General features: G+C 46.9%; 1 protein-coding gene across 1 annotated transcript in view; it reads left to right on the top strand.

Moving 5' to 3' along the window:
* The window catches only part of IRAG1 (inositol 1,4,5-triphosphate receptor associated 1), a 254,944-nt gene that overhangs the window by 38,070 nt on the left and 193,317 nt on the right, over positions 1 to 23,557 (top strand). Inside the window, exon 10 of the mRNA XM_090032697.1 lies at positions 300 to 439. Within this exon, the coding sequence (XP_089888823.1) occupies positions 300 to 439 (140 nt within the window). The remainder of the gene's footprint in view (positions 1 to 299; positions 440 to 23,557) is intronic.

Here is a 23,557-nt window from a genome sequence, read left to right as displayed (position 1 = left end):
GTTACGCTAAGGAGTCTGCTGACACTTGTGTCACACTAAAACACTTTTGACATTTCATTAAACAATTTACATGAGCTGATAATTTATATCATTATCTTTAATAAGACTACTTCACTAATGTCTTCAATGCAAGTAGCAGTTTTGTTGCATTGTACTTCATATGGGTGTTTAGTATACAAAATAAATAATTTATAATTCTTTTTTGAATTAAATATTTACAATTCTAGATCTCCTTTTCTAGAATATCTAATGAACAGTTGCTTTCTGTTTTAAAAATCTTTATTTTTTTCCTGTTTTAGGAGCTGAAAGAGAAGTTGGACCAATCTCTGTTAAGCATGTTTATTTGCTTACACCCATTCATGGAAAGCTGGAATAAAGTCATAAAGACATTGGAAACAATCTTTCCGAAAAGAGCAGAACTTTCAGCAAAATCAACCAGGTTTGTAAGTTGTTTAGATTAAGAGTTTCAGGAAAGAAAGTGGGTTTCTTCTTCCCAACAGTCTAGAACACTATATGACTGCTCCGAGTATTGTTACCATTGATGGAGTCATTTCTGTAGATTTCCCAGAATTGGGAAGAAAACTTTTAATTCCCTTCTAGTGTCTCTGCTTCTGCCAATAGACTTTCCAGTATGTACATAGCTGTGTGCAGTCTGCAGTTAAACTGTGGCCTATAAAAATGATATATTAGCAACTGTGTAAAGGATAAGTTCAGTTTACCTCAAGGGTGCCCAGGTGTTTTAAACACTTTATTTTTAACTATTTTTACACACTACTCCAATCTCTATTTTAAAATATGATTCATAGCAGGTGGGTATCATCATACTTTTTGACGGAATGCTAGAATTTGGGGTCCATAAAGTGGGTGAGGGGAAAGCACTAGCACCCAGTCCCCTCTCTATTAACTTCAAGTGTTGTATTATGAAATTCTCAAGAAACGATGTCATTAGGATCCACTCTATTAGTGTACTTACCATACCTGTATTTTCCAAACCATGTTAGGGGGAAAGCATAAAGTTGTAAACTTCCCAGCCTCTAGGCATTGCTTGTAATGCAACTAGCACAGGTTTGTGCATGGACTCAGAGGACCTTGTTCTCTTGTTTATCTGCTGCAATGCTATTTATTTCACTTGAGTTACTTTTATTTATACTATTTGAAAATATAAAAAAATTAGACCAGATGTGCTACAGCTGTGAGTTTCAAAGTCCACTGAGCAGCATTTGTTTGCCATACATACAAATATAGGCAAAGTTACAAAGAAGGAGCATCATTTAAATGTAACATTTTATCCTTAGAAAAAAGAGTGAACAAAAGCAATGTTGTGAATATTAGTAGCTCATGCATACCAATAATTCATATGGTGTCAGTTTAAATGAAGAAATATTTCAGAAATTTTCATTAGTACAAATAAAATTTTCCAGTAATTTCCACTAAAATTTGAGCAACCAGGATTTTTAAATCTTGCTGAGCAAATTATGCATATCTTATTCTTGAACTTAAGTTATACAGCAGGGGTTCTCAAACCACAGGTCGCGATCCTGCCTCCCCCCACCCCCCGGCAGAGACCACAAGCAACTTAAAAAGGGGTTGTAAACCTGCACACCACTGGTGCTTCTGCTTTCACCACCACGCGGGTACATGGGAGGACACCCCCTCTCATCGATTGGCTGCTGGGGGGTCACGGTATCACAAAGTTTTGAGGACCCCTGTTTTACTGCATTATGATAATTAACAACATATCATCTCATTTAATATTTTTTTCTTACAAAATGCCAGAGTCCATATTTGGAATTTGATTTTGAATGCAGTAGATTAAATTAGAACAATCAATGAGACCAGCATCCATTTGTAAAGTTGCTATTAAATACATATCTGGCTCATACTATAGATGTTACTATTTTGAACAATGTAACCTCTATAAAAACAATGGAAAAGAAACCTCTGCACCTTTGAAAAAAGTGGTTTGCTAACTACTCTTTAATACCTATATAAAACCTTTTTCAGACTCAAGTTACTCCTCCATATCTTTCCTGATTCTGGCACCCAGTTGAGAATCAATGTTCCAGTGGCATAACTAGTTATTTCTGTGACCTAGGCACAGCAGCAGTGGGGAGGAGGTTGTGCTGACAGCAGAATGGGGTGAGGGGATCTGGTAGAATTTTATATACCACAGCCTGTGAGCCTGTAGTCCTTGGGGAAGCCCAGTGGAGAGCCAGGGTGAGTCCTCGTATTAGCCTCATTTGTCCCCCTTTCCATTAACCCTCTCACAGGTGCTGGGATCTGCATGTAGATCCTGGTTGTAAAAGCCTCAATTTGACCATGGTTGCAAAAGGGTAAATAAAGCAGCTGTTGCTGCACAGCCCTTGCCAGGTTGCAAGGGGATTTGTGACCTGTCAGGCTTAGCCTATCTGCTTGACCACAGCAAACAACTTCTGAGTGAAACTGTCCTGAGCAAAGACCCCTGCTGTCACTCTACTCTCTCCCCAACAAGAGGTGTACCAAGTTTTGTCAGCACTAGGAGGCAGGAATGATGATGACAACTGGAGGGGGTTGGAGAGGGAGAGGAGTCTTACCTGCCCTGGGTCTTTTCACTTGAGTGGCAGCACCTGAGTGCTGCTGCTGAGGAACAGGCAGTAATGTGTGCTCCCTAGGGGTTGCTCCTGCTGCCCTGCTCCTCACCTATAGTTAAGGTTGCCTAACAGTTTCCACTGGGGCAAAGTTTTCACTGTACTTCCTAGGTGTGATTGCAGGTTGTATGCACATGAACTAAATGTAAATAATTTTGGTACCAGGAATAGTTGGCTGCAGCAATACAAGGTTCAATGTGAGCTGCAATTCAAGCTGGGATACTGGATAAACAGCTAACCTATCCTGAGCTCTGTGCTACTATGGCTACACTGTTGTTGGTACCAAGTGGCTGCAGAAAGAGAGTATTTTAGATTGTGTTTTCACTAGTTTTATGATTTTGTATGCTGTTTGAGCTAATTTTTTCCATATCAGGTTTCTTTTCATTTTAAAACTCAAAACAGAATGGTTTAGCATTTCTTGGAACAAAGTTTGGAAAAATCGCATTGTTTTGCCTCTACTTTAAAAAAATGATGACCATATAGTTGAGAAGTTCTTGGGCCTCAAAGATTTGTAGCAGAAGGGGCATTTTGCCATCTCTGTGAAAGTTCATACCAATTTGAGTAGTTCCGTACCTCTGAAAATCTCAGTTCATACACGTTCAATTGATAGAGTTTGGCAGGTCAATTATTTAATACTTCTGTTTGAGTCAGACTACATTCCATCATCTCATAACTCTTGTGTTTGCCAGCCTGCATATGTACTGCTTAAGCTGAGGGCATAGCAACAGAGTTAGAGCTTCCCCTATGATTGCATCTCATGGCTAATGTAGATCACTATTGAGCCAAACTTTGGAACTCAGACCTGAATCAAAGCAAACAAAAACCCTTTGAAAACTTCCTGTGAAGTATACATTTCATAGCTCATCTAGCCCTGATAACAAAGTATCTCCTTTGTATTTCAGTGAAAAAGTGTAGGTGAGACTCACAAAAATAGCTTAGGCACCTAAAATGGGATTCAGGCAACACTTAGACCCATCAGTTCTAGATAGCAGGTGCTGAGATTCTCTAGGCCCCTAAAACCCTCCAAAAAGCCCTATTTATGTATCTCCAGTTCAGCTACTGTGAGTGCCCAGCAGTGCTACCATCTTGGCTTATTTCAAACCTAAAGCTCGTTATGATTCACAGACTTAAGTGTCCAGAGGTCTAAGTCCCCAATGATAGGTGTGCTTGAGGCATGCCTAACATCACCTGACAGAACTGAGTTTAACACCCATGGCTCTTTTTATTCAAAAACTTGGTCAGAGGAAGAGAAGCAGGAAGTGGTGCTGGTGACTTTATATATATACTAGTGGTTAGAGTATTTGACCAAGGAGTAGGAAACCTGTGTTCCAGACCCTCTTCAACCTGAGAAGGTTCAGACTTGCATTTCCTGTCCACTAGAAGATTACTCAGGCTGCAGGTTAAACTGGGCTGGAAGCATTGTCAACCTTTAGTGCTGATGCTGAGCTGTGTATAGCCAAGGGTGCATGACTCTTCAGTCAGAGAAAGACTGAGCAAAAAGAAGTATGACCTGATAAGGGCACTTCCTTGAAAGAGGGGAGAGCCCTGGCTTTAACTTCCTTCTTCCTAGACTGTTTATATATTTTACCCTGCAGCTCTCTAATGTACAATTTATAAACAGTCTTTGGAGTAGAGGCCAGAATCAAGGTAGGTGCATCTTAAATCTAGGAGAGATGCAGCATTTTCTACTGGCTGACTTGGGTATTGTCCCACTCAGTAGGCTGATGACATGAGAAGCAGTCCTACATGATGATGTCAACTCTACTTCCAGAGCCAGGTGTTTTTGTATTTGCATTAAACTACATAATGCAAATAGGAGAAACAAGATGTTTCAAACAGTACCAAGTAGCAGCTTCCCCTAATAAGTTTTTAAAAATAAATAGAATATTGTGTCTATTGGGTCACATGATGCACTCCTACTGTTGATGTCTTGAACTAATGTAAGAATAATATACAAGTGAAACAGAGAATAAAATTCACAGAAGAGCCTTGAATTCTAAAACTTACTGAAATGAAAACCTTCATTTCATTTTGAAATAAAAGGGCGAGTGGTTTTTATCTGGGAAGTATGGCAGAAGACCAGCTTAGCTTAGTAGGGAACTCTTCATTTATACTAAATGGAGAGAAAAAAAAAAGCTTATCAGAAGTGGAAACTTGGACAAATAACTAGGGAAGAATATAAGAGCATTGCTCGGGCATGCAAGGATAAAGTCAGGAAGGCCAAGGCGCAATAGGAGTTCCAGCTAGCAAGGGATGTGAAGGATAACAAGAAGGGTTACTATAGGTATGTTGGTAGCAAGAGGAGGATCAGGGAAAGTGTGGTTTTCTTAACAGATCAGGGAGGCAACCTTGTGACAGGATGCAGAAAAGGCTGAAGTGCTCAATGCCTTTTTTGCCAGTCTTCACAGGCAAGGTCAGCTCGCAGACTACTGCACCAGGCAGCACCGTTTGGGGAGGAAGTGAGTATCCCCCAGTGCTGAAAAAACAGATTAGGGACTACTTAGAAAAGCTGGATGTGTACAAGTCCATGGGGCCAGATGGGATGCACCCAAGGGTGCTAAGGAAGTTGGCTGATGTGATTGCAGAGTCATTGGCTGTCATCTTTGAAAACTCATGGACCAGGAGAGGTCCTGGATGACTGGAAAAGGGCACACATAGTGCCCATATTTAAGAAAGGGAAGAAGGAACATCCAGGGAACTACAGACCAGTCAGTCTCACCTCAGTATCTAAAAAAATCATGGAGCAGATCCTCAAGAAATCCATTTTTAAGCACTTGGAGAAGGCGATTAGGAATGGTCAACATTGATTCACCAAAGGCAAGTCATGCCTGACCAACCTGATTGTCTTCAATGATGAGGTGATTGGCGCTGGATGTGGGGAGACTTTTGATACAGTCTCCCCACATACCCACAACCTGATTGCCTTCAATGATGAGGTGATTGGCACTGGATGTGGGGAGGCTTTTGATACAGTCTCCCACAGCATTCTCACTGGCAAACTAAGGAAATATGGGCTGGATGAATGGACTGCAAGGTGGATAGAAAGCTGGCTGGAGCATTGGGCACAGAGGGTATTAATAAATGGCTCAATGTCTAGTTGGCAGACAATATCAAGTGGAGGGATCCAGGGGTTGGTCCTGGGGCCAGTTTTATTCAATGTCTTCAACAATGTCCTGGAAGATGGCATAGAGTGCACCCTCAGCAAGTATGCAGATGACACCAAGCTGGAGGGGAGTAGTAGATATGCTGGAGGGTAGAGCTAGGATTCAGAGTGGCTTAGACAAACTGGAGGATTGGGCCAAAAGGAATCTCATGAGGTTCAACAAGGACAAGTGTGAAGTCATGAACTTAGGACAGAACAATACCATGCACCAGTACAGGCTGGGGGTTGACTGGCTGGGCATCAGCTCTGCAGAAAAGGACCTGGAGGCTACAGTGGACAATAAGCTGAATATGAGCCAGCAGTGTGTCCTGTTGCCAGGAAGGCTAACAGCATACTAGACTGTATTGGTAGGTGTGTTGCCAGTAGGTCAAAGGAAGTGATTATTCCCCTCTATTCAGCACTGGTGAGGCCACATCTGAAATACTGTGCTCAATTTTGGGCACCCCACTACAGAAAGGATGTGGACAAATTGGAGAGAGTCCAGCAGAGGGCAACAAAAATGGTGAGGGAGCTGGGGGACATGACTTATGACAGGGATGGGCAATTATTTTGGGCAGAGGGCCATTTACTGAGTTTTGACAAGCCATTGGGGGCCGCATGACAGGCAACTAGGGGCATACAAATATTAATTTTTAGGGGCCCTGTGGGCCAGATAGAATGGCCTGGTGGTCTGCATCCAGCCCATGTGCCGCATTTTGCCCACCCCTGACTTATGAGGAAAGACTGAGGGAACTGGGCTTATTTAGTCTAGAGAAGGGAAGACTGAGGGTGGCTTTAATAGCAGCCTTCAAATACCTGAAGCAGGGTTTGAAAGAGGATGAAGCTAGACTGTTCTCAGTGGTGGCAAATGACAGAACAAGGTGCAATAGTCTCAAGGTGCAGCAAGGGAAGTTTAGGTTAGATATTAAGAAAAAAATTCTCACTAGGGGGATAGTAAAACACTGGAACAGGTTACCCAGAGAGGTGGTGGAAACTCCATCTCTGAAGGTTTTCAAAACCCAGTTAGACAAAGTTTTGGCTTCTGTGATCTAGTTGAAATGGTCTTGCTTTGCACAGGGGGTTGGACTAGATGACCTCCTGAGGTCAATTCCAACCTCAATTTTCTATAATTCTATGATGATTAATTCAAAATTACATATTTTTAAACAAAACTGTTTAGTCAAATGAAAAATTTCTGACCAGCCGTAGTTCTGAAAATCATAAGTCTGTGAACCATTTAGAAGCTACAGTGATGACTGTTAGAAAAGGCCAAAAGGAAATTAATAACTATGTTTTGAAAATGGGTTTTGTAAAATGTGCAATAAGTAGGATCTGGGGCTACCCTATAGGACAATGAAGATAACATTAAATATTGAGTAGTTGCTTATTCTGTGCACTAAGGCAGGGATATCATGGAAAATATAGTATGTGTTCATGCAGTGTTATAATGGATTGTATCCGACACTTCTGAACTTTTAAATGTTTGTCTTTGGAACATTGTCACGTTTAACTTTGGGGAACAGGGATGTATGCAATAGAAATCAGATAGCAATTGTTAGAGGAAAGTGAAGTAAGATGTAATTGCATAAAGAGCTTTTCATACCTGGTTCCAAAATTGAGCCCCTACAGCTAAGTACAGGCTGTCAAAAAGCCTGAGGCTGACTTGATTCAGTCTTTGCAGGTGAGTCTAAGCTTCAAAGATTGAACGCGCAGGTGAAAGCCCGCTGCACCCCCGCTCCCCCGAAGCCCCCCAGACACCCCCCCAGCAGCCGCAGAGCCCCCTGCCACCCCCCAGCACAGCCGGAGGTAAGTGGGCCCATGGTGGGAAGGGATTAACTCCTCACTCCCTGGGAGGAGGCAGCTGCGTGGAGCCGGGCCAGGTCAAGCCCCCGCCCAGGACCCTACTTGGCCCAGCCCCCCAGGGAGCCACGCGACCAGAGCCGTGTGAACAGGCTGCATAAACAGGCGCTTCAGTTAGCGCGGAGTTCGCACAGGAGAGGGCGTGGAAGGGCACGAGACCCTGCCTACGAACCCCCCAGAGTAGTCAGTCCCAGCCGTAGCCAGCCTATCAGAGGCATGACACAGATGGGCATGCGTCGCACCCCGAGGGTCCCCTCGGGCTCTGTAGCCCCCCCATTGGGCACCTCAGAGACAACCACCCAGACGGAGCCCATGGTTCCGGGCTCCACGCAGACGGAGCCTCTGGCTCTTGGCTGCGGGGGGCTGCCTGTCCATTTTTCAGGCTCTGGGCCCCAGGAGCGTGGCCACCTCCCCTTGCGGGGTCTGCTCCCTACTGGGGTCTCTGGTGTGCCAACTGGAGGAGCTCCAGGCCACAGTCCAGAGACTGCGTGCCATCAGGGACTGCGAGCAGGAGATAGACTCCTACTCCCAGGCCCTTCTCCCCGGGGAGCCGCAGGGTAGAGCACCGTCTCCCTCCAGGACTAAGGAGGACTCTGGGACCTCCTGCTCTGCCCAGTAAGGGGCATGGACCAAGGTGGTCAAGGGCCCGAAGGCCTGCCACACCAAGGCCCCTCCCTCGCCGGAGCTTAGCAACAGGTTCGCACCTCTTGCAGCCCCAGCAGAGCCTGCTCAGTTGCCAGCTCCCACAGGCAACCCAGGCTCAACCACAACTACTGCCCCTGCTCTCCCCAAGACAAAATGAAAGGTGTTTGTTGTGGGAGACTCCATCCTGCAGGGGGGACTGAGGGAGCAATCTGCCGCCCCGACTCCTTAGCCCGGGAAGTCTGCTGCTTCCCGGGGGCCCGCATCCGAGACATTGCAGAGAGGATCCCACAGCTCCTCCGGCCCACAGACCACTATCCCATGCTCCTTATTCACGTGGGCACCAATGACACAGCTTGGAGCACCCCCAGCCAGGTCATGAGGCGCTACAGGGATTTCGGAGCAGGGCTTAGGGGTCTGGGAGCTCAGGTGGTGTTTTCGTCGATCCTCCCAGTCTCGGGCTATGGGCTGAGGAGGGAGAGGAGGATCCACGGAGTGAACCAAAGACTGCAGAGCTGGTGTCATCAGGAAGGCTTTGGCTTCCATGACCACAGCCTGCTCTTTGGCGAGAGAGGCAGCGAGCTGCTGGGAAGAGATGGCCTCCACCTCTCCCCCCTGGGGAGGAGGCTCTTCTCAGCCAGGCTGGCTGACCTGCTCCACTGGGCTTTAAACTAAGCCCGCTGGGGGATGGGGGGACTACTGCCACTGCTGGCCCACTGAGCAACCCTTGCAAAGCCAGCAGACCAAGGCACTTAAGGGAGCCCACCCCTGCCCCAGCCCTGGCACAATCTGTGGGCAAGGCAAGAGCCCCCAGTGGTACACTTGCCTGCCTGTACACTAATGCCAGGAGCCTGGGCAACAAGCAGGACGAGCTCGTCCTCCTGCTCAGTGCAAAGAAATATGATGTCATTGGGATAACTCCACCCATGACTGGACCATGGGTATAGAGGGCTATACCCTGTACAGGAGGGATCGTGTTGACAAAAGGGGCGGGGGTGTAGCTCTCTATGTGAAGGAAAGCTACATGTCCCTGCAAGCTGATGTTGGCAACCAGCATGGACAGCTAGAGACCCTCTGGGTAAAAATTCATGGGGAATACGGCACAGGGGACACAACGGTGGGAGTCTACTACAGACCTCCCACTCAAAGTCCTGAGCTTGACCAGGAGTTCGCCCGGGAACTGACTGAGGCCGCTTGCTCCAGGACCTTGGTTGTCATAGGTGGCTTCAATTACCCGACATCTCGTGGGAAGATCACTCAGCAAAATCCGAGCGGTCGCAAAGCTTTCTCTCGTGCGTGGATGACCTCTACCTGACTCAAGAAGTCTATGGGCCAATGAAAGGCAAAGTGCTGCTCGACCTGGTACTGGCTACGGGGGATGACCTAATCGGCGACCTAGTGATCGATGGGAAGCTGGGTGACAGCGACCACAAGCTGATCACCTTCACCATCCGCCGTAAAGCTGGCAAGTCAGTCAGCAACACAGAAGTCCTTGACTTCAGAAAAGCCGACTTTGACAAGCTCAAGAGGCTTGTTGGTCAGGCCCTCATCGACCATGACCCCATAGATTCATAGATGCTAGGGTTGGAAGGGACCTCAATAGATCATCGAGTCCGACCCCCTGCATAAGCAGGAAAGAGTGCTGGGCCTACATTACCCCAGCTAGATACACATCTAGCCTTCTCTTGAAGACCCCCAGGGTAGGGGAGAGCACCACCTCCCTTGGGAGCCCGTTCCAGACCTTGGCCACTCGAACTGTGAAGAAGTTCCTCCTAATATCCAATCTAAATCTGCTCTCTTCTAGCTTGTGGCCATTATTTCTTGTAACCCCCGGGGGGGCCTTGGTGAATAAATACTCACCAATTCCCTTTTGTGCCCCCCTGATGAACTTATAGGCAGCCACCAGGTCGCCTCTCAACCTTCTCTTGCGGAGGCTGAAAAGGTCCAGTTTCTCTAGTCTCTCCTCGTAGGGCTTGGCCTGCAGGCCCTTAACCATATGAGTGGCCCTTCTCTGGACCCTCTCCAGATTATCCGCATCCTTCGTGAAGTGCGGCGCCCAGAACTGCACGCAGTACTCCAGCTGCGGTCTGACCAGCTCCCGATAGAGGGGAAGTATCACCTCCTTGGACCTATTTGTCATGCCTCGGCTGATGCACGATAAAGTGCCATTGGCTTTTCTGATGGTTTCGTCACACTGCCGACTCATGTTCATCTTGGAGTCCACTAGGACTCCAAGATCCCTTTCCACTTCCGTGCCACCCAGCAGGTCATTTCCTAGGCTGTAGGTGTGCTGGACATTTTTCCTCCCTAGATGCAGCACTTTGCATTTCTCCTTGTTGAACTGCATTCTGTTGTTTTCTGCCCACTTGTCTAACCTGTCCAGGTCTGCTTGCAGCTGCTCCCTGCCCTCCGGCGTGTCCACTTCGCCCCATAGCTTAGTGTCATCTGCAAACTTGGACAGAGTACATTTCACTCCCTCATCCAAGTCGCTGATGAAGACATTAAAGAGTATCGGTCCAAGGACCGAGCCCTGCGGGACCCCACTGCCCACACCCCTCCAGGTCGAAACCGACCCATCCACCACGGCTCTCTGGGTGCGACCCTCCAGCCAATTCTCCACCCACTGGACTGTGCAGTCATCCAAGTCACAGCCCCTTAACTTGTTCACCAGTATGGGGTGGGATACCGTATCAAAGGCCTTCCTGAAGTCCAAGTATACGACATCCACCCCTCCTCCTGCGTCGAGGCGTTTTGTAACCTGGTCATAAAAAGAGACTAGATTGGTCAGGCACGATCTGCCTGCCACGAACCCATGCTGGTTTCCCCTCAGCATAACTTGCCCTGCCAGGCTCTCACAAATGTGAGCCTGGATAATTTTTTCAAAGACTTTGCCAAGGATGGAGGTGAGACTAACTGGCCTATAGTTGCCCGGGTCCTCCTTCCTCCCCTTCTTGAAAGTGGGAACCACATTGGCCCTTTTCCAGTCCTCCGGGACTTGACCCGTGCGCCACGAGCGTTCAAATATTCCCGCCAGTGGCTCTGCAATGATGTCGGCCAGTGCCTTCAGTACCCTTGGATGGAGCTCATCCGGGCCTGCCGACTTAAAGGCATCCAGTTCTTCCAAGTGACCCTGCACCACCTCAGGGTCCACGCATGGAAGTCTGGTGCCTTGCTGCTGCCTCCCTACACTCCCAGTGAGAGACTTGTCATGCCTCTCGCTTAGGAACACTGAGGCGAAGAACTCGTTGAGGAGTTCAGCCTTGTCCCCTCTGTCCGTCACCAATTGTTTCTGCCCATTTAGCAGAGGTCCTATTCCTCCCTGGGCCTTCCTTTTACTCCCTATATATCTAAAAAACAATTTCTTATTGTCTTTTACTTGGGTTGCCATCCTCAGCTCTATGGTAGCTTTGGCCTGTCTAACTGCCTCCCTACAAGCACGAGCAGAAGAGGTATATTCCTCTTTGGTGATCTCTCCCTGTTTCCACTTTTTATGTGCTCCCCTTTTGGCCCTTAGTCTGCCCTGGATTTCTCTGGTCAGCCAGGGAAGCCTCCTGGCCCCTTTCCCTCTTTTACCTCTCACGGGGATCGTCTCGCTTTGTGCTTGAAGGATAGTTTCCTTAAGGCACAGCCACCCTTCTTGGGCTCCCATCATTTCAAAACTACTACTCTGTAGTGTGTCCTTCACTAATCACCTGAGTTCACTGAAATCAGCTTTCCTAAAGTCCAGCACGTTCACCCTACTAGTTACCTTACCCACTCGACGCCTTATGTTGAATTGTATTTTTAGGTGATCACTGTCCCCCAGATGGCTACCGATCTGTAGGTCCCCTACTATGTCATCCCCCGTTGCCAATACCAGATCCAGTAAGGCATTCCCCCTAGTGGGACCATGTACCTCCTGCGTCAGGTGGAGGTCCTGTACACAGGTTAGAAACCTGCGTGAGCGGTGGGACTTTGCTGTCTGTGTCTCCCAGCAGATGTCCGGGTAGTTTAGGTCCCCCATGACCACCGCCTCTTTAGCTTTTATGGTCTCCGAGAGTTGCCTCAGGAGCCCCAAATCTATTTCTTCCCCTTGATGTGGGGGTCTGTAGCAGACCCCTACCACCAAATCCTTTTCTCCTTGCCCCCCATTTAGCCTAACCCACAGTCCTTCTACTTCCTCATCCTTTGATTCTGTCTTGATGAGGGTTGATGTATATTGCTCCTTAACATAGAGCGCAACCCCTCCCCCCTTTTTCCCCACCCTGTCCTTTCTGTACAATCTATAGCCCTCGATATGTACCACCCAGTCATGGGATGAATCCCACCAGGTTTCTGTCAGCCCCACTAAGTCATAGGCGTTTAGTGCAACCAGGAGCGCTAGTTCATCCTGCTTGTTCCCCATGCTCCTAGCATTAGTATATAGGCACTTGAGCCCTGCGACTGGTGCCTTTGCTGCCCCCCCGCTCCAAGTCCCAAAGGGCTCTTTGTCTCTTACCTTCTCGTTCCTTACCTGTGCCGTATTGCTGTCCACCCCCTGTCTTTCACGTTCCCAAAGCTCTCTTTCTTCAGGCTGGGCTGTCCTTGTTGGTGCCACCTGGTTTGGTGGTCCACAGCTTCCCCCGCCCTCATCTTCCCCTCCCCCCAATGAGCCTAGTTTAAAGCCCGCCGGAGGAGATCCGCCAACCTGTAAGAAAACACACGCTTACCTTTGGGGGACAGGTGAAGCCCATCCCAGCTGAGCATGTCCCTTGTTGTAATGTGTGGGTCATTGTCCAGGAAGCCGAAGCCTGCCTCGAGACACCACTGCCAAAGCCGCCAGTTGGTCTCTCGGATGCAGTTCTCATGCCGTCTGCCGCATCCGTTCACTGGTAGGATGGAAGAGAATACCACCTGTGCACTGAATTCCCTCAGCACGCCGCCCAGAGCCTGGTAGTCCGCCGTCAGGTGATCGGGGGTTCTCCTGGCCGCATCATTAGTACCCACATGGACAAGGACCATGGGGTAGTAATCGGTGGGCTTGATCCTGGCCTGGATTACCTCCGTCACATCCCGAATCTTAGCTCCAGGCAGGCAGTAGACCTCTCGTGCTGAAGGGTCCTGGCGACAAATGGGCCCTTCCACACCTCTCAGGATGGAATCGCCTATGACGAGCACGTGTCTCTTCCTCTTCTGGGTCCTCTCGGATCTCTTGATCTGTTTGGAGTGTGAAGAATGTGGCATTTCTTCCTGCCCAAGGGTTTCCTCCTCCCTTTCCATCTCCTGCAGAGTCACCAAGGCCTCGTACCTGTTCTCCAGTCGGACTGGAAAAGCTGGTACCTGCTCACTGCGAGCTGCTCCGGTCCTGGCTGTGACCGTCTGCCACTCTGCTGTGGAGGTCCTTCCCTGGGCTGCTTCTTCCTTGGGTGCCTGGTCCTGCAGGGAAAGGAAATAACTGTCAATTTCCTCCTCCACCTCCCTGATACCCCTCAGCCTGCTAACCTCCTCCCGGAGCTCCCTCACCTGTGCCTCCAGAGCCCTAAACCGGGCACCTGCTGGACAGGTGTGGGGGCTCCCAATCTCTGCCCCCCCCGGCCCTGCTGGGGATCCCCCGCAGGCCATGAGGTAGGGGGACATCAGCTCCCCCATGGGCTTAGTCTGGGCCCCAGGAAGAGGGGAGTTCAAGAAGAGTGGTTGCTTCTCAAGGAAGCGATCCTCAATGCACAAGCTAAATTTATTCCAACACGGAGGAAAGGCAGCAAGAAGGCACAGCAGCCCTCCTGGCTCTCCAGGGACCTAGCGGACCTCCTACGGCTAAAAAGGAAAGCCTACAAAGGATGGAGGACGGGATTCACCTCCAAGGAGGATTATTCTGCACTGGTCTGGTCCTGCAGGGAGCAAACCAGGAAAGCCAAGGCTGCAACTGAACTCCAACTAGCTTCAAGCATCAAAGATAACAAAAAGTCCTTTTTCAGATATGTGGGGAGCCGGAGGAAAAGCAAGGGCAATGTTGGACCCCTGCTAAACCAGATGGGGCAACTGACAACTGACGCCCAGGAAAAAGCCAGCCTATTAAATAGGTACTTTGCATCAGTCTTTCATCAGTCCCATGGGACGCCCATGCCTGCTATGGGACAGGGAGATCCGGGTGATGGGGATCCCCTACCCTCCATAAATGCTGACCTTGTGAAGGAACACCTTGAGAAGCTGGATACCTTCAAGTCAGCCGGCCCTGACAACCTGCACCCCAGGGTACTCAAGGAGCTGGCGAGCGTCATAGCCCAGCCCCTGGCACGGATCTTTGAAAACTCCTGGCGCTCTGGTGTAGTGCCCAAAGACTGGAAGAAGGCCAATGTGGTGCCGATCTTCAAGAAAGGGAGGAGAGTGGATCCGGCTAACTACAGGTCCATTAGCCTGACTTCTATCCTGGGGAAGATCTTAGAAAAGTTTATTAAGGAGGCCATCCTTGAGGGACTGGCCCAGGCTAACATCCTAAGGGATAGCCTGCACGGGTTTGTTGCGGGTAGGTCTTGTTTGACCAATCTCATTTCCTTCTATGACCAGGTGACCTATCACCTGGACGAGGGAGAAGAGATTGATGTCATATATCTTGACTTCAAAAAAGCTTTTGATCTGGTATCCCATGATCACCTCTTGGCCAAACTGGCCAGTTCTGGCCTTGGCTCCACCACATCCGCTGGCTGGGAAATTGGCTCCGTGGTCGGACCCAGAGGGTTGTGATTGATGGCAGTCACTCATCGTGGTGCCCTGTGACCAGTGGGGTCCCTCAAGGCTCTGTCCTGGGACCCATCCTGTTCAACATCTTCATTAATGATGTGGACATTGGAGTCAGGAGTGGACTGGCCAAGTTTGCTGATGACACCAAAGTTTGGGGCAAAGCATCCACGCCAGAAGATAGGCAGGTGATCCAGGCTGACCTGGACAAGCTCAGCAAATGGGCAGACGAGAACCTCATGGTGTTTAACACCGAAAAATGCAAGGTTCTCCACCTTGGGAGGAAAAACCTGCAGCATCCTTATAGGCTCGGCAGTGCTACGTTGGATAGCACTACAGAAGAAAGAGACTTGGGGGTCATCATTGACCACAAGATGAACATGAGCCTGCAATGCGATGCTGCGGCTAGCAAAGCAACCAAAATGCTGGCTTGCATCCATAGATGCTTCTCGAGCAAATCCCGAGACGTCATTCTCCCCTTGTACTCGGCCTTGGTGAGGCCGCAGCTGGAGTGCTGCGTCCAGTTTTGGGCTCCACAATTCAAAAAGGATGTGGAGAAGCTTGAGAGAGTCCAGAGGAGAGCCACACGCACGATCAGAGGTCAGGAAAACAGATCTTACGATGATAGGCTGAGAGACATGGGACTCTTTAGCCTGGAAAAGCGTAGGCTCAGGGGTGATCTGATGGCCACCTATAAGTTTATCAGGGGTGACCACCAGGATCTGGGGGAACGTTTGTTCACCAGAGCGCCCCAAGGGATGACTAGGTCGAACAGTCACAAACTCCTGCAAGACCGTTTCAGGCTGTACATAAGGAAGAATTTCTTTACTCTCTGAGCCTCCAAGGTCTGGAACAGTCTGCCAGTGGAGGTGGTTCAAACACCTACATTGAATACCTTCAAGAGTAAATTGGATGCTTATCTTGCTGGGATCCTATAACCCCAACTGACTTCCTGCCCTTTGGGCAGGGGGCTGGACTCGATGATCTCCCGAGGTCCCTTCCAGCCCTGATGTCTATGAAAATTCTATGAAATGAACAGAAGTTCATGTTTGATTCAGTAAATGCAGCCACATGCCTGCAGTGGCTCAAGCCAGAAGCCAGGGGGTGCTAGAACATGGCTCTCTGCATATAGCCAGCATGAGCTGTGTGTTCACTTCCTCTTCCTGTTGTCCCTGCGGTCTCTGGGATTTGCAGTCCAGACTTACAGCAGCAGGACTCTGCAGAGTTGTTTATCACTTCCTTGTCCTGCTTCTAGGTACCTCTTGGATTTGTAGTCTACAGTCACAGCCAGCACTAAGCAAGCAGGGCAGTGCAGCTCGGTACTTGGGGGAATCTTCCCCCTAGGCCTCATCAGGGTTTTGCCTAAGGGGGTCAGTGAACTAGCCCTTACTGCTCCAGCTAGGGAGCAGAGGGGCAGAGCCAGCCCTGTTCTCTGGAGCAGGTGGCACAGCCCAGCCCAGGGCTGCAAAGCATGCTGGGATGCTGAGGGACTCTGATTCAAGTTGAACCAGGAAGGGGTCTGGGACAGAAGTTTCATAAACCAGTTTGACCTAAATCAGTCTGATACTACATCCAACCAGGTACACCTTAAACCAGTTTCAGCCATTTTTAAACTGGTTTATTTGCACTGAATTTCTATTCTGGTACAGGTTTAAACCAGTTTCTGATCACTTAAACCGGTTTATGTGTAACTTCTGTCCTTAGTCTATGTGCCTAATTAGTATAAATATTAACTTTTCAATATTGCAGTTAGGAAGGGAGAATTGGCACTGAACAGATGGTAGTGCAGTAAGGAGTACACATAGTTATTTAAGCAGTCTATTTTTAAAGTTTGTATATACTGCATATTTTCTCTCGGCTGTGGCAGCATTCTGCACTGTATGTCCATAAACTGTACTTCAAAATATCCAAACAGGACAGTGCTTAGTGGTTTATTTATTCTGTGCTAATAGTCCTGGTTCCCAGCTTCCTCAAAGGCCACTGTGTGCTATTGTGACAGTCAAGGTCAGTTGGAGTGCTTTTTCTGACAGCTTTTCATGGCTATGTCCGCAGGCTGGAAGATTATTGTCATTGGAATTCATTTGGATCAAAATTCTCTCCCATCTTGTCTTAAAAGGACTCAAATCAGTTAGCTTTCAGAGCACAGAGTTGTAAGCCCTAGTTATTCAGGCTTATGCAGGAAAGGACGTGTGAGGAGGAAGAGAGGCAGCTCTGAACTGAGATGGGAGTTCTTAAATTTAACAATTAAATCACAATCCACATGCAGCTAGGACCATTTGTAAGTGGATAACATAACATTGATAGTTTTAGGTGATAGCATCCATTTTCTGATTATTCTAAATAGTACAAGAAGTTGATTTCTAGAGGGAAAGAGGAACCAGAGTTTTGAAGTTTTGTTCAAGAACTGTAAGAGAGGGACATAAAGAACAGCAGTGTGGGGTAGGGAGTGGTAGATATTTTTAAAGTCCAAGTAAAAGAGAGACTTGTATAGGAATAGTGTGTAGGATGAATGCTTTGGAGAATTATTAAGTCAAAATCTAAAGGATTAAATGTAGTAAATGTCTACATATGCTAAACTGGAAAGCATTTCAGCTTCTGTATTCCTACGAACTAGAAAAACCTGTAGGTAGTAAGATACGATGGCATATTGTTGAAAATCCTATATAAATTTAGTTTTGTATTAATGTTCATTATTAATGACGTAATAGCTTGTACTAATCTGCAGCTGTGGGTAGTCTAAGAGAATTTGTATAAAAAACACAGAACTACATTTGAGCAGACAGAATAGAAGGTCATCAATTTCCACAAGATCCTTTAGCTGTTTTGTATGTGTAAACAGCTGGGAATCTTTCAGTTTTGTGTTTTAAGAAACACAAGTTTCTTTAAAAAGAGTGCCTTGTGTTTAGCAAGTGCCTTGCTAAACCACTTTTAAAATTTAAAACTTTTATGCTAAAAGGTGGCTTTAAGCCAGTGCCCATCTTGGAGAGTGGGAAGTGACTGGCAGCAGTTATTGCAGGCATAATGCCCAAACCAGGCACTGAGGAGTGTATAAAATAGTGGCATCTGCTGCATTGTTTATCTGAAGCACATGCTCTCCCTCATACTGGCCCAGTTCTCTAGCTTGTGCAGAAATGCGGCAAGCTGCAATTCTAGGAATGTTATGTTTTTGAAGCGGTATCCATCTTCCAAGACACAGGAATTCTGGGAAGGGGACCCAACAGAGGCTGCTGGAATTGCAGGAGTGACTAAAGACGATTTCTTTCAAGTGCCCTGGGTCCAGAGGTACAAATACAAACCAGATGATAAGGGTTTTTTTTACCAATACCAACTGATATTAAAGTTACTGTTACTAAGTCTGTGTTCTGTGTGGCAGCCTGGCTATGGTGCTTATCTGCGTACCCCAGTTAGTATGCAGGATCAGATTCTTGGGAACTGTGTCCCTTATCTGCAAATCTCCACTGGCATACATAGTCAAATGGAGCAGAAATACTTTTGGCTTGTTTTGACTGTGCTAACATGCTTTTAACTGCTTTTTAACTGTTTGAATATGATGGTTTAAGTGAGTCAGTTCTTTGTGCACTAGCTCTGCCTTCTAAAATTGTAAAGTTTTTAAGGGTACTGATACTATAGGAGAGTATTGGGTAGAGATTTCTGTGGGGCAGCACTCACCATGACTTTTGTGGAAGTCCAAGATGAAGAAATCTTCAGCTCCAACATGCCAGAGGCGCCTTGGGGAAAGCTGCCGGTAGGAGGCCTTCCAGGGTGATAGCATTGCATTTCACCATCCAGCCTTGCACCAGTACTAGTACTAGTGATGTTCAAATCACTCTAGCAGTTTCAGGTTGGGACCTGTTATCCATGTGTTTCTAACTAACTGAAATCCTTGGAGCACTAGCGTTTCAGGTTGAATGCCTGCTAGATGGTAAAGAGTTGAAATCCCTTCAGTTTGCTCAAGGTCTAAAAGATCTGGGTTGCCTCTTAGCCAAGAGCGGACTGCAAAGCAGTGCTTCATCCCTCTACCAAATGGTGGTGAGGAGCAGAAGTGGAGCAGCATGTGCTGCCCCACTCCTCTGGTGGCTATGAGCATCAGTGTCCATCTTCCCCTGCCCCCCACCCCAACCCTGAAAGTGAGTAGCAGCAGCAGTGGTGAGGAAGGGGAAAGCCTGGCTTTACTGGCTATCAAGTTCAGCTTGTATGGGACTAAGAGAGAACTCTGAACAAATTGGCTGTGATAAACTGTTAATAGTTGGTTGAGGTGGGCTATTGATTATTAAGGGTTTCCCAAGTCTGTCTGGTGTCCCATTTTTCCTTGCTCTTCAGTAAACCCTGTTATAGTTTAATATTGCTTGCAAGTGGGGAATTTGTTCACACTTGTTCACAGGCAGAATTTATTGTCCAAGGTTTCCAGGTGGGGCTAAGATAATATATTTGTGCAAAAATGCTAAATTGAACTTGGCCCTTGTTACTGCCATCCTGTGCCTGGCAAAAGGGTTACAAAGAAAATAATTAGAGTGGAAAAATGGAGCAGCTAAAAGAAACTGAAACAGTTTTGAAATATGGGAGGTACTGCAGTCATAGGCAACGTGTAGGGAGGGCACAGGGGGCATGTCACCCCCCTCTCCACCCCCCCCAAATTCTGTGCTGATGGTGAGGCACAGGGCTGCAGCCCAGCCAGTCAGGGCTTGGTATCAGCAGGGATGACAGCAGTGCAATTTTCTGCACTGACAGTGGGATGTGGAGCTGTGGCCCAGCTGGAGCCAGTGCCCAGGAGCAGCAGGAACAGTGATGGTAGAGGGCTTGGCTCTCCCCTCCACTGTCAACACTTATGCATCGTTTATAATTGTAGTACATTTTAAACACCTCTTCATTTTGTGGGAATGACTCCATCTCAAATTATCTATATGCTCTGATGAATGCCCTATGGAGCTAAAGTAGGCAAATGATACTTCTTCCAGTCACTTATTTTCTGATGTGCACCAAATCCTGAAGACTTACATTCATACTGTTTCCTAGTCCCTGATCTATGCAGCCAGACCGCTAGAAAATCATTTTTCTTTGTTCTGCCTCTCAAAAATAAGGTATTATATTTGGGGTGGTATTTTATGTGAGAAAATATGATGGCACCATTCTGGACAGGGACTTTATAAATAGGGACCTACCCAAATTGCGATTGTATGGATTTTGCAGAAATTGCAAAATTGGGTGATCTTCACAAAATCTGCAGGGAAAAAAAAACTGAGTGCTGGCTCCCCAGTGGGAACCGCAGTCCTCCCAGCCATGCAGTCCACATGAAAAGGGCTGTCGGCATGAAAGCAAGCAGGCAAGACGGCTGCTGCCCCTGCCACTCACCAATGATTGTCTGAGAGGGCTGCCTGTTGTGTGGCCCCACCCCTCTCCACCACTCTGTGGTAAGGGGTGGGGCTGCCTGACAGCCCTCTCAGCCAATTGATGGAGCGGGAGGAAGCCATATGACAGCTCTTTCCACCAATCAGCAGTGGGAGGTGGGACCACTGGGGCCCCTCAGCCAATCAGGTGTGTGGGGGAGGCCCCAAATAGATAAGCTCTTGAAAATGGTAGCTAGCCTCACAGTCTGCCTGCAAAATCAGCCAGCTGCCTCCTTGAGTTGGGTAAAACCCTATCTATAAGACCTCAATCCCTCCCAGGAGTTTGTCCCAGTTTTTCTGTTCCCAATCCTCACAGATGCACAGGGGACCCATCTGGGGACCCTTTTTTTTTTTTTATCTCTGCAATTCTTACCTCTGTAGTACACTTTTTCTTTGCCCTTTTCAGCAACGTCCATGTGCTTAGGCTCCTGAGCAGAATGTCTGGTCTCTCAGACCTTAAAGTGACATACAAATAGCAAAAATTCCAATTAGTATTATTTTGTGAGAAGTGTAAGAAATCAATTCCTTTCTTTATTTCTTGACAAGGCCACGATTTGCAAGTTTGCAGCATGTTATTTTTGGTATACTATTTTTTCCTCTCATGTGAGCCTGAGAAAATTTAGGTAGCAGGTTAAAACCCAAAAAGATAATAACTGAACATAGTACAGTAGAGTTTAAAAAAAATAATATTTAGGGGTTTTTTTATTTACATTTAAATTAATATTTGGGGGGGTTTAATGAATATTCAGTAACATGTCCATTATACAGTGTTTTGGAGGGGAATGTTTCATAACAAAAGGCTATTATCATCCTTGTTCCTAAATCACTTTTAGGCTGTGCAACCTGTTGAATACAAACAATTTTGGAGATCACAGAGTGGAAAATAGAGGTGGTTTTCCAAGTCAGTCAGGGCATTCTCTTAATTTATGCAAAGGTTAAGAGCCAGTAAAATATATCAGTAAATGAAGGCCATTGTAAGTCTCTGAGGTGGGTCAGCAAACTTTACCCTGCCAGCTCACTTTTTTTGACAATTAGAATTCCTACTGCACAGTAAATTAGCTAGCATCCCCATCCCCCCCCCCCACACACACACACCCCACCACTGGGGAAAGATGTGGAAACATGCTAATATGCACTTAATGCTTTTTTGCATTCCCACGCTGAGCCCTGCGCAGGCCCAATATGGGGAGCGCATTACTTCAACCCAGCTCACCTAATGTGGCTCATGGGTGCTGAGCACCTGCTAATTTTTTCAGTGGGTGCTAGAGCCCTAGGGCACCCATGGAGTTGGTGCTGTTTGACAGCTGTGGACAGATTTTTTTCCTTCCCCCTGTCCAAAAACCACCACAGAAAGAGAGGTGGGGACTTTGCCATCCAGGGATTTAGTAATGTATCTCTATGGAAATGCTTAAAAGGTCCTTTGCCAAAACACAACAGGCTGACCTTCCCCCAAGATAACTTCCATGGAAAAGAATTTTAAAAAGGACAAAACTGATGTTTGATGACTTTTAAAGCTGAAAAATGCTGCCCACTGAATGAATTATATAGTTCACAGTTATGACTCCATTTATATATGGGTTTCAGCATTCCATGAACAACATGTTTTTACAAATTGAGACAATGTATTGTGGGGGAGAAAAAGTTACAAGTCCTGGGAGGCATATGACCATGCATTTACAGTTAGAATTCATACAGCAATACCATGCAACATCTGGCCCTCGTCTTGGATACTATGGATTGCTGTTGAAATCTCTGGGTTTATGTATGTTTACATTTGCCAGCACTAATATTGCTGTGGTACCCTGGTTGAGAATCACTGCTCTAGATGGTGTTTTAATAATGAATGTTCCTACTACTTGTACTTGGAGTATTCACAGATATTCATCTGAATATATGTATGCTGCTCTGATTGTCTGGCTGCATGTCAGAAATGCATCCTCAGCTTTGCAAAGCAGTGGTTAGTTGGCAGTTTGGAGCTGATTGGTGTCGTCCTAGTAGTCCATGCAGCAAAGTGTGATTGCTACCCAATAAGACAATATGAAAAACCAGCAGCTTCTGTAAACTAAAGTGTGGAAGGGGAAGTGTGTAGAAAGGCTAGAAGATACAGAAACACAAAACTGTTGAAATGCCAGTGGAGGACTGCAGTTATGTTACTGTCACACTTCAAGAGGCTCTGTGGAGATATGAACAAAGAGATATGTACCCATAACCTGAGCAGAGCTTGTGAGCTGTATTCACTTTTGGACATGAGTACAGGGAATTTCATTGTGGATGACAGGGTGCTACTGGTAGCATTGGCAAAAGTAGATGCATCTGATGTCTGCAAGTTATGAGTGCTACTGAAAAGGAAAGACATATCCTTATTTCCAATAGTTGTGTAGCCTAGGTGGTAAGCGGCTGGTACCCCCTCTTCAACTGAAGGGATGTTAGCGGGTTTGATATGTGCTATGGGAATGTAACTGCCTACTTCAGGCCAGCTCACCTCCCTCCCCAACAGAGCAGAGCAGAGCAGAGCAGAGCAGAGCAGAGACCAGTGGTGGGGTGTGTATGTTAAGAGGGAGTTAAGGGGCCCCGTTTGTTTAATTTTACAGTACAGTGTCAATAAATGTATAAAAATATGTACATATGTTTATGTATACATTACGGATATTCTGCAATTAACTGGCTATAATACTATTTACAGAGTAAGTTTACAAAGACAGTAACTCTTATAAAACATAAATCCAGACAATCTCAGCTGGGGATGACAGACAAAGGTACTATATCAGCATAAGCCTTGACCCTCTTTGGTCTTCCAGTTTGTGTACAGCCCCTACCCTCAGTGGGGCCCTCCAGGCAGCCGGCAAGGGAACACTCAATTAATAAAACACAGGTTAAACAATAGGTCAACAGATGCAACCTAGCAGGGATGAAACAATAGTCTAAATATACATAAGTGAAAGTACATTATTACCATTCAATGTATTAAGATAACCAATACAGTAAAAGCAAGTATTGAGTAGGGGACACGGTAGCAGACCGACTAGCAGGCTAGATAAAGCAATTCATAACCCTCTTGTAATACAGCCTTAAATATACAAGTTTACAGCAAGGGTCCCAACAACATTAGGAACAAGAACAATACCAATGGTACAGCAATTAATCCCAACAAAAGGAATGATACCAGGGGAAAAGAGCAAGTTACCATAAGAACCGCTATCTCTCTTCTC

Source organism: Crocodylus siamensis, chromosome 2 (genome assembly GCF_052110815.1).
Source record: "Crocodylus siamensis isolate JL-2025a chromosome 2, ASM5211081v1, whole genome shotgun sequence".
In the NCBI taxonomy this organism is placed as follows: Eukaryota; Metazoa; Chordata; order Crocodylia; family Crocodylidae; genus Crocodylus; species Crocodylus siamensis.
This window is presented reverse-complemented; position numbering and strand designations above follow the sequence as displayed.